This window comes from Pangasianodon hypophthalmus, chromosome 18 (assembly GCF_027358585.1).
Source record: "Pangasianodon hypophthalmus isolate fPanHyp1 chromosome 18, fPanHyp1.pri, whole genome shotgun sequence".
NCBI lineage: Eukaryota > Metazoa > Chordata > Actinopteri > Siluriformes > Pangasiidae > Pangasianodon > Pangasianodon hypophthalmus.
The window spans coordinates 15,351,833-15,363,964 of NC_069727.1; the positions used below are offsets into that span (position 1 = coordinate 15,351,833).

Below are 12,132 nucleotides of genomic sequence, written 5' to 3' on the forward strand. Positions count from 1 at the left end.
GATTAGCTCATTACAGCTAATGTAAATTAAATTGCAGTAATGAATTACAATAACGTTACTGTTCGTAATTAAGTCATAAACATCTTGTTAACTAAGTGATTAATATTTAGTGCAATTAGTAGTATTTAAAATGTCAGTGGTGTTTTTATAATATATCTTCATCTTAAAAGTTTATGTGTTAATATAGTTTGTATTTTAATAGACATGCATTGTAGATTCAAGAATTCCATCAACCAAAAAAGCAAAATAGTAAATAATTCCTTTAGGCTCAGGATATCCTCAAAGATCTCCCCACACTGGGATAAAATCTTTAATAGCAATATAATGTGGAACAGATTTCATCAGTATTTGATTAAAAGAGAGATTTGACTTTTTTGTGTTTTTGCAACATTTTGTTAGGGCTAAATCACATTCACCTTCTCATTTCCACTTCCCTCTAAGTGCTGATCAAAGAACATCTACAAGAAGCTGAATAACAGCTGTTGGTATACTTATTATTAAGCAAGCATCTCTTCTGTGCAGAGGTAGTGGGAAGTGGGAATAAACTAATGCAAGCCACAAAAATGCACCCCACCCTCCTGAAATCCACTACCTGTTTATCCTTCACGCTTTAGCAGACCTGCATGGATGTGGTTTGCATTTCCTATTGCAAATCTAGCGCCCAATCCACTAAACCCCCAAGCTGACTGGGAATTACTGGAGGGAGGGCAATTGCACCAGCAGAGTTCAATGTCAATGAACCATTGCAGAACGGAAGAATGATCTTAACTCTCATAGAAGTGTGACAGATCCAACAAAAGCTGTTTACTGCATCCTTGTGAATAAAAGGCAGTAATTAATGGTGTTGCTGGTACTCTGGCCTTGACGGTTCGGTGGCAGGCCTGCTGGGACTTACACACATTAAAGTATGCATTAGGGTGGCAATGTGCTTCAGAACAAGATCTTTATCAGCCCAGAAAAGCCTTCTGAATTCCTCAGTAGGAGAACTGCGGTTTCTTTTTGCTGCGTGAGGCAATCAAGCCACATGGCGAAACAAGTTTCAACTATAAATACAAAAAGACATCAACAAGCATTAATCAGCATCTGTTGTCTGAGTCTTACTTTGGAAAGTTTAGTCAGGCTGAAAATGGCAATGTAAGTACATTCATTAAAGGAACATTTCCAATGTTAAACAGTTAAGGAGCCAGCAGTGATTATGCAGGGTACATCCCTGAAATCAATCACAAAGGCTGAAAGATGAATAATACTTGATGTCATTAAATTAAATCATGTAATTGACATCATTCTATATAAGATTATAAGAAAGAATTGTGTATCTCATTTGCAAACACAGTGTCCTTATGCAAATGTCTGCCGGGAACCAATAAATGATAAGCTCACACCAAAGCAGAGCAAGAAAAAAAATCTGCATTGGGTCATAGTTAGGTACTTTAGCTGTTTGTTTAAAACGCCTTATAGAACAGTCACACAAACGTCCTATATGAATAACCGCAATTCACATGTCAAATAGAAAGATTTGGTCTTCAGATACTTCACATATTAATGTGGAGATTTCATATGTATTGCATGTGTGATTTTTTATTTTCAGATGAGATTTTATTTATACATGATTCACTATGCTAATTTTTCACATGAAGGACATGTGGTTTTATTCATCACAAGTTATTCACGTAATGATTATTGGAGTTCACATGGGCAGTTTCAGGGCATAACATGATGAAATGCACGTTCACATGTAATCACATTACTCACATAATCACATGTGAAATGTACGTGATTTTTCCATGAGGGAAGACAGGAAAAAAATGATTCTCAAACCAATTTCCTTTGTCTTTTAAGGATTGAATAAAGTGCCTGTTTATTCTGATGGTTTATTGTTCAGTTATTTGTCTTAAAGTATATTATTCAGAAACTATTATGAATTATTCAGTAACTGCAGTGAAACTAATAGGAAATATTTTTAGAAATGAGAGTTAGGAATTTAAGTCTAGACCCATAGCTCCTGGGATATTACGATGTTAACAAGTGTGATTTTAGTCTAGAGTTGAAAGATGTAAGTCATATAATTTAAAAACTCATACAAAATTGAATACCTGGGAGAAGATTTCCATAGCGACAGAGAAGGGCAAATCAAGCTTTCAGTTGTAATTCCCATTTCACATTACAACATTACTTTCAGAGGTTCATGCTCATAGTGAAAGAGAAATGTTAATCCCACTTCTTTGTAAAGGCTATAATATACATATATATCCATCCCATAACTGTCATATCAGTGTTCATAGTGTGTTCGTCTTATGTGTCTTTACTGCAGAGACTGTGCATAGTGAGACGGAGCTGTTTCTGCAACTTGTAGCCACATGCTCTGCTCAAAGCGCAGTTGTGTTTAGTCTCAGCACACCTTTGCAAGTGTGTTTATGCTTTTGATGGAGGGAAGACTGTGTGTGTCAGATGTGAAGATAGTTCTTATCAACTGCACTGAGATCAATGGGGGACCACCAGGGTAGGAACCATAACATGTGGTGACAGGATTTTCTTCGTCAGCAAACACAAATGAGACATAAACGGCACAGAGGAACCCAAAGCACTGCTGCCAGTAATACAAGAGATTTAAATCTTGGAATGAGCAGCACCCATTAGATGAACTTCCATCTTTCTCTGTTTAATAAGTCATTAAAGGCTAACTGACAGGGCAAAACGAAAAGTATGTATTATTTGCAATAAACCAAATTTCTTTCACTTATCACTATTTTAATACCATATAGTTCTATTATGATAATTTTAGTTTTTCATATATATGCTGGACTGCAAAAAAGCTGTCTGATGGGATATAAAATGGAAAAAATCCAGTTTTCCTGTCGGGTTGAACTAGTCTGGCCATTCTTCTCTGACCTCTCAAACCAACAAGGTGTTTCTGCCCACAGAACTGCTGCTCACTGGATGTTTTTTGTTTTTCACACCGTTCTCTATAAACTCTAGAGATTGCTGTGCATAGACATCAGCGGTTTCTAAAATACTCAAACCAGCCCATGTGACACCAGAACCCATGCCATAGTCAAAGTCACTGAGATCAGTTGTTCCCCGTTCTGATGTCTGAAGCTGTTGACCTATATCTGCATGATTGTATGCATTGCACTGCTGTCACATGACTGGCTGATTATTGAGATGGAGGTGTTCCTAATAAATTGGATTGTGAGTGTATGTAAGCTTAGTATAGTTTGCCCCTCATATGCTCTGGAATATTTCCAGATGGCAGCTGTGTGTGCACAAGTGGGAGTGTAAATGAGATGAGAAAATGTAACAGACACTAAAATCATATTTCAGTGATAACAAAAATAAACAAAAAATATAAATATGATTGTTTAAAGTTTTATTTAATGTTTAATATAGTCATGCGATTCTTGTTGGAAATTATTTTTATTTAATAGTAAATGGTACGTAATAATACAGTTTTTAGCACATAGCAGCTATAGCACAGACCAGTAACTGGAAGTGATGACAAATAAATAATAGTCACATTTTTTTCATGTGTGTGATATTGCGGCAAACTTGGATGTAGTTGCTACAGAAAAAGAGCTGGAAAAATATAGGCTTTATAGTATACTGTATAATTACATACCCTTGTATGTAGGTGTTGACAATGCTGTGTTACTGCTTTGCCTTCATGTACTCTGCTGCACTCTAGTGTGAAGCTGAAGAGTTGCAGTCCAGAAGCTTTGGTGTTTTATATAACCCTTGTGTTGTGTTCACTTTTTAGCCATGGATGTACTGTTCAAGGATCATACTGACTTTGGGCAGCTGAGACAGAAAATAATATTTGAAATGACCAACCTTTAATATACCTAAGTTTTTAGGGAACAGTAAAGATAATAAAACCACTTCTCGTGCCTGAGGATGCTCTTACCAGCAGGGTATGTTTGTTAGTTATTTAGTTAGTTAGTTAATTTGTGATTTTTTTTCTTTAAAAAAAAATTGGCCTCAATTGAGCCTCATTTATATTTAATCCATTTTAATCTCAGATCACAATGACCCAAATATAGCCTGTGCAATAGTAATATGAAGTGGGGTTTGTCATTTTTCATGTTCAAATATGCCAAGCACATAAAGTTTCATGTTGAAAATATAATTTTTAGCAAGATTCCAGTTTAAGTAAAAAAAAAAAAAAAAAAGAGGGGTTATTTTTCCCAGGATAGAACATGACAGATGAAGAAACAAATTAGAGGTGGACACATTGCCATTGGCCACAACAAAACAAATAGTTGATTTAATAAAGTATGAACAACCATAAACATTCACAATTCACATTTGTAGTCAAGGGACACCATCTAACTATATAAAGCAAAAAACAATAAACAGGATTATATTAAATGACAAATGTACTCTTATGTGCAATTTTCCAAACATATTTACAACTGTTACAGTAAGGCCACAGATTCTGGTTGTGTGTTTAAAAGTATATTCAAAAGCACATTCAAGATCATTCTACAAAGATGGAGATGGAGTATTTTGTGTGTTAGTGTGTGTGTGTGTGTGTGTGTGTGTGTGTGGGTGTGGGTGTGGCCTCAGAAGTAGTGTATTCCATCCTGTTGTTGAGTGAGTATCTCTTTCTCAATCTCCAACATAGAAATCCTGTCATTCTTTTGACTCACCTCCTGTATTTAAAAGAACAACAGAAAATATTAAGACCTTCTTAACACAGTCATATATACATTGTCAGGTTTTGTTTTTTTTTCAATTTATTTCAATTTTTTAACAATTGCTAACAAGCATTATTCCTTACTAAGTTCACTTTTTCAAAACTCTTCCTCACTCTGTACAAACAAGCACACTGGCACATCAGTTCATTTAATTGGAACTGAATGGTTAGCTATAAGGTGACCTAAAAGATATAACTATCATATAAGATATAGCTAATAAATAAATAAATAAATAAATCAGGTAACATTTGCTCCATGAAACTGAATAAGCATGATGCCATAGATCCATGGTGAATTGAACTGAACAGAATCAGTGTTTTCCAATTCTGTCCTTTGAAACCCTCAGACAGTCCACATTTTTTAATCTTTCACAGGTATGCAGTGCTCATGATTGATTGGTTCAGGTGTGTTGACAGCAAAAATGTGCACTGTTCAGATTCTCTGAGGATCCGCACTGGGAAACGTTGATCTAAAAGTACTATAATTACATAAAGGAACTAGAGGGCAAGACTGAAACAGAAAAGATCATATACAGTACTGTGTGAAAGTCTTAGGCACCCTATTTTTTTTAGTACAAACTTCGTTATAGATTTTTATTTTATGATTTCTACATTATTGATTCAGTACAAAAACATTTTAGATTCCAAACATTAGTTTTCCAGCACAAAATTAAATATTACAGAAAGTGTTTGTATGTCAGTAAAGAAAGCAGCATAATACATAAGAGACACTTTTCAGACAAAAAAACATTATGAAGGCTGCTGGGTTTCGCTGCAAAAATAAGAAGCGAGTCGACAGTCAAAGTCTCCAGAAGAACTGTGGCTGCTTCTGCAAGATGCTCAGTAACACTTACAGCTCATTTCCTTATAAAACTGCACACACTGTACCTGAGACTGCAATTTTTTTAAAGCGAAGGATCGACACACCACATATTGACTTTGTTTTATTTATTACTTTTTATTGCTCTTTATAGTATTTTATAGTATTTTTAATGTAGAAACTTTTAATTCCATTATTTTTGAAGGTATCTTTGCTCTACAGCATTTCTTTGCACGTGCCTAAGACTTTTGCACAGTTATTCATTTTAACAAATGAATTTTTAATGCTTTAATTTTATATTTTACTGTCTTTAATGTTAGTGCTTTGCTTTTTGTTTCCATCCACATCTAACCAAATGGTACCACAATATATAAAGAAAATGTTGTATATACTGCACAGTAATTTTGTCATAGCTTTTTTGTATGAGGCTAATTAGGCTCAACTCTGCATAGTGGACTGGACAGAATTGGCCGTCTAATTCTCTAATTCTAACTAGAACTGAACTCTGTCCACCCCACTACTCTAGTGCAATACATTTTTTCCCAGATCTGGGCTGGGTGCTCTGCCGTGCCCTCTCTCACCTGGGTGAGTGTGGCGTTGGTCCAGCGCAGATACCAGTCTAAGCCGTCCTTCCCATCAGGGGATGCATTACACACATATGCATTGTTCAGCAAACTGCCCAGACTTCCGTTCACACGCAGCATAGAGGAGCGTAACGCACACGACCAGCCCTCCTACACACACAAGCACAGAGTACCACGCTAACTCGGTGCAGACACTGATAAAACTTTATTACATGTAATGATCCTGTTAACAGGCCAAACTCCCTTGCCATCACAATTAGCCCTTCAAGGGAAAAGGAATCAACCATGACTACAAGCTAAATATTTTTTGATCACTGAATTATCTCAAATGGACCACAGCACAAACACACGATCAGCTGGGGTTATCAAACTTTTTGCTGCCAGGGACTCCCTTATGAGTCCAGTGCAGGTTTACCTTATGAATATAATCCAGTTGTTGAAATATTAGGCATGTTAGGCAAAAAAGACCATTATAATTTTGTATATTGGAGCCATTAATGCTTTTAGTGGAGAAAAAAACTTTTGATTATTGAGTCAGGAGACAAAAAATGCTTTATAGTATGATGTTCCAGCTGTGAGTTGCCATGAGAGTCCTGTAAGAGTAATTCACAGTCAGCACTGTGTCAGAGATGTTGGCTCGGATTTGCAGGAAATTTGTACCCATGTGCCATAGACATGATCCGTCACAGGCACAGATACGTCAAACATCATTACGCCCCAACTTCAAGCATGAAAGAAGAAAGTCCAACTCCATGGTGACCAATCAGGGGAGACAGAGCAAACAGTTAGCAACACTTTTGCTAATTATCAACACTTTTGCTAATTCTAGATCCAACCTCACCCCAATGAACCAGTAAGAAATCTCTCCGTCTTGGTAAAGCACTACCAGTGTTTATTCTATTTTTACTATGTATCTTGTTATTAAGACTTTTGGAGGCACAGTGTATTTTTTGCTCACATTAAAAGTATCTGGCTGCACTGGGTGACATAATATACTTGTGCCGATGCCATTTGACAACTGATTGTTATGACGCTTTACAAATTCTCCATATTATTTGTATTAGTAAGATTTTTTTTTTAAATTAGCTATTGAGCCCTTTAATCCAATTTAATTCAAGTAACCAGTCACTAGGCTTGTACAGATATCCATTCCCATCATGTCACTGAAAAAATAACAACTGTGGACCTCACTGATCATTGCCAAAATATTGGCCAATATTTTCTTGGAACTGGCGCACACGCAGATGTGTTGCAAGAGCTGTGATCTCTAATGAGTGCTGCAATACAGGTGTAACCTACAGTACCTAATTAAAACACACTGTAGCACTGATTGAGTATTCATCTCGAGATATCCTTAATCCCAGTAGATATTATAAGCACCGTTTAAGCCTTATAATCACACACTAAGGCATGACAAAGATTTACTTACTTCTTCCTCCTCGTGTTTTCTTGTGCCGATCTTTGCATGCCTCTGGGAGACTTGCTCAAGCTGGTGTTGATACCAGAACCGAGCCTGTTCGAGGACCTGCAGTCCAATCCACAGACTGTCCTTCTCTCTCTCCAGAGCACGCAGTTTCTTCAGCTGTTAGAGTAACACCGATAACTAGCATCCATGCCAACAACATTTAAGACTGATGGGCTGAGAAGAATGGTTTTAAAATATTGTGTAAAGTGCTGCATGGTAGAAAAGTTGAGTTAGAAGACTTTTTTTTTCAGCAGACACTTGAAGAATGAGCTGGTATACCGATGCTAGTGTGTGTAAATAAGATGAGCTCACTTTACTTTTTGTATAAGAGAGCTTCCCAGACATGCAAAATATAGTTACATCTGTAACTTACTGTCTTATTATGTATCATACTCCTGACTTTTATAAACACACACACAGAACCACACAGAAAGCCTCACCCAGTGGAAGAATCGCAGCGCGTCCGAGCTGTACAGGCTGTTCTGCAGAGGAACGATAACCACTGTGTAGGAGCCATCACATGCCATATGGCCATATACACAGGGACGCCACGTCCACACTCCACTCACGTTACACACACAAGAGACAGCACAGTGACAAGCAGAATAGACCAGAGAGAGCAAAAGAAACCCTGTAACAGGACAATCGACTCAGTAGGCAATGTTTCGCTGGGAGCGAAGGGGAGGGACAGCGACTGGGAGTGGATGAGACAGCAGCCACAGCAGCCTGGAGCAAAGCCAGAATTCCACACTCCAGTGTGATGGCTGCTTTATTAACCCTGAGACAGCAGACTGAACAATAACAGGGACAAAATACAGGAATGAGTGAGTAGGAAGTGAGACTTGGAGCAGTTTATGTAGGGACAGGAGAGAGAAGTGATGGGAAAGACAGTGTCCCAAACATAACAGCATAACAGGGCCCACAGTATAATGTAGGTGAGTACACAAAACTCTCTCTCTCTTTCTCTCTCTCTCTCTCTTTTTCACACACTCACACTTTCTTATTCTCTGTCCCAACATGTTATGGAATGTGCCTTAACCTGGACTGGAATAATAATGCACAAAATGACAGAAGAGGTGTGTTTCATTAGGTTCGGTCGGAAACAATTACAAAAACATGTTACTTGTGAAACCACAGGATGTACAACGCCATGAAAAAGTATTTGCACCTGTCTGATTTCCTTTATTTTTTCATATTTGTCACAATGAATGGTTTCAGATTGCCATACAAAATGTGATATAAGACAAGGAGAACACAAGGAAACACAAAACACCGTTTTTAAATGATCATTTCATTTATTAAGGGAAAAGGGTTATGCAAAATCTATATCACCCATGTGAAAAAGTCATTAACCCTCTAAACTTAATAACAGGTTGATAGGTCAACTTTAGCCAAACACTTACGATAAATGGAGCTCAGTTGATCACATCACTATGGAGGAATTTTGGCCCACTGTTCTTTGCAGAATTGCTTCAACTCAATGACATTGGAGGGCTTTCAATCATGAACTGCGCATTTAACGTCCTGTCATGGCATCTGAGTGGGGTTCAAGTCAGGACTTGACTAGGCCGCTCTGAAACCTTAACTTTGTTGAGATAATTCAAAGATGGACTTGCTCTTGTGCTTTAGATCATTGTCTTACTGCATAACGTAATTGTGCATGAGCTTCAGGTCAAAGGCTGATGACCAGACATTCTCCTTCAGGAATTTCTGGTAGAGAACAGAATTCATGGATCTATCAGTTATGGCAAGTGACCCAGGCCCTGAAGCAGCAAAGCACCCCCACGCTATCACACAACCACCACCATGTTCAACTGTTACTATGATGTTCTTATTGTGGAATGCTGTGCTAGCTTTACACCAGATGTATTGGGACCCATGTTTTCCAAAAGACTTTTGACTCATCAGTCCATAGAATTTTATCCCAAAAGGCTAGTGGGTTATCAAGGTGTTTTTTTGGTAAATGCAAGACGAACCCTTATGTCCTTCTTGGTTAGCATTAGTTATCACTTGCAACTCCACATGGATATCATTTTTGTCCAGTGTATTTTCAATGATAGAAGGATGAATGCTGACATTATCTAAGGCGACCATGGCCTGCAGTTCCTTAGATGTTTGTCTGGGTTCTTTTGTGATTTCCTGTATGAATCGTCTATGCATTTCTGGAGGAATTTTGGTAAATTTTATGTAAAGATCTAAAGAATTAGGTGTGACAAAAATGCAAAACTAAAGTAAATCAGGAAGGGGGCTAATACTAATATGGCACTGTAGGTAAAATGACTAATGATGAAAGCTCGGTGGATGGGACTTTTATTTGGGACTCTGGAAATCTGGGCCTTATAGAGTCATAAGAATTAAAAAAAGGTGTAAAAAATAAAACATACATTAATCATACGTCGCCACCTGGTGGCAGTAAAAACCTCAAATGCCTTAAAGTAGAGCTTTAGCTTTCCTTGTATGTTGAGTAATATAGAAAATTATGAGACACTGCTTGTATTTTATGTAATGTAGTAAATTATGAGACAGTCACATATATAACTGTGGTTCTATGAACCCCAGATAACTATCAGGGGTGGAGAGAATCACCTGGATACCTTTCTGTACACATGTGCACCAATCCTTTTTTTTATTCATCCTTAGACATTTCAACAAAGTCACATTATTGTAAATAAATATTGCTTTCATCCAGCCATCTTTTCCTGGAACCTTTGTACAGAAAAAAATATATATTATAAGATTTTTAAACTCATTATTAAGCTTATTTCTAGACATTTTTAGTCATTTCAAGAATGACTGGCCTTATTTTTGTATTAATAAATTATCTTTTTCTATAAATGAATGCTTGAAATAAGCTAAATTATCTGCCAATAGAATAAGACAAAGTTAAACTCGAAATTAGTAATTAATAAGTATAATTAGTAAGTAATAGTAAAAGAAGTTAAATAGGCTTAACCCTTACAATGTTTTCCTTTTTTCTCTTTCTTTATTACTACTACTAAAATTCATAAATGACTTTATTCCAGGACTTTCTAGGCTACACAGGTAGGCTGATGTCATTGTTTCTTATGTAAATACTAACTGATTGTTGATATTACCATTGTTATCAATAAAAATGTGCTTCTTGAAATTATGCATCTCTTGAAAGATGTGCATAGATTCTCCGTGATCTGGGAATGCATGGACTTTAATGATGAGACAGTCTATAGTAAGTATATAACGATTAAATCAATGAAATATCTGTTTTATCTACTTCTGTCTTCTCCTTCTCCTGCAGGTGACCATACGTTCTGAGCAGATGTCACTGAAGGAGGACCCAGAGAAAAGAATAAGGGTTAAATGGAGGGAAACCTGAGAGCTAACTTACTCGACTGTAGTGAAATAACATCATGTGGTGGGGAACCACAGCCACTCAACCACTCTAGCAGCACATAGTCACAGGACAAATAGATGGCAGGGGATGTGAAATATTGGAATAAGATAACGCTGATGTATGAGAGATAAGTGCTGCTACTGAACAACGCAAAACAAGATTGTAGCAATAACTAATGAACAGTGTGGTGAGTGATGCTACGAAGGCTAGCAATGCTAATGAGCGAAAGCCAACACGAAGCTAGCAGGCACTAGGTTCTGTAGTGTGTCACTAGAAAAACTCAATATATAAAAATACATTCAATGCAAGATAAGAGATAAGAGCAGTCAATCACCAGCTTTGGAGGACAGGTTATCTACAGCTGTGACTGCAGTCCCAAGCTGCTAAGTGAATATCTTCATTTGGTGTATATGAGGTGAGGTGAGGTGAAAAGAAAGAAAAGATAATGGGTGAGAAGAAAGAAAAGATAAGAAGAAAAAATGATGGCTGTATGACAGCAGCATTTATTGCAAATACTGTGTTACACCTTGCTTCCTGACTTTATTGGGTGGTGTAAGCATGCATGCACACTTTCACAAGAGGGTATCTGGGTGATTGTCACAACCACTGGTAGTTAGGTGCGGTCAGATAGAATGTATCTTTGTTATCTTTGCCAGAAAAGTATCAGAAGATATTCTGATGGTATTTTGCTACTAATGCTAGGGGGTCCCTGGAGGACTAGTGGTTAGGCCTCGGCGCTCTCACTGCAGCAGCCCGGGTTCAGTTCTCGGCCAGGGACCCAACCTCAGCCACTGGGGTTGCAAAAACAGCAAACTCCCAGTGCTGGTCCCAAGGCCTGAGGAAAAATTGGGGAGGGTTGCCTCAGGAATGGCATCAGGCATAAAAACTGTGCCAAATCAAATATGCGGACCAATGCCTAAAGGGAGCAGCCAAAACAACAACATTATCATTATTATTATTTTGCTGCTAAAACTGAAAATATGGCTCCTAAATCACAATTTCCCCCATGGCTATGCAGGCAGAGAGGTACATTTTTCCTAGAAGCCCTAAGGATTCTTTGTATCTCTGTGGGATGTAGTTTTATACTTTAATATAGTTTAAACTATAGTGGGATGTAATTTAAAGTTTGCATATGTAAGTAGCATATGTAAGAAACACCCTATAACAGAGTGCTTCCATGTAAGAAAGAATTATATGTAG

At 37.4% G+C, this 12,132-nt stretch overlaps 1 protein-coding gene across 1 annotated transcript; it reads right to left on the reverse strand.

Annotated features, from left to right (window-relative positions):
• Positions 1 to 3,422: 3,422 nt before the first annotated feature.
• Positions 3,423 to 8,238, reverse strand: sapcd1 (suppressor APC domain containing 1). The gene is made up of 4 exons (XM_026923436.3): positions 8,003 to 8,238; positions 7,527 to 7,679; positions 6,095 to 6,247; positions 3,423 to 4,649 (listed from the first exon to the last, which is right to left on the reverse strand). The coding sequence occupies exons 1-4, from the start codon at positions 8,087 to 8,089 to the stop codon at positions 4,560 to 4,562; spliced, it is 483 nt and encodes a 160-aa protein (XP_026779237.1). The 5' UTR covers positions 8,090 to 8,238; the 3' UTR covers positions 3,423 to 4,559.
• Positions 8,239 to 12,132: the final 3,894 nt, after the last annotated feature.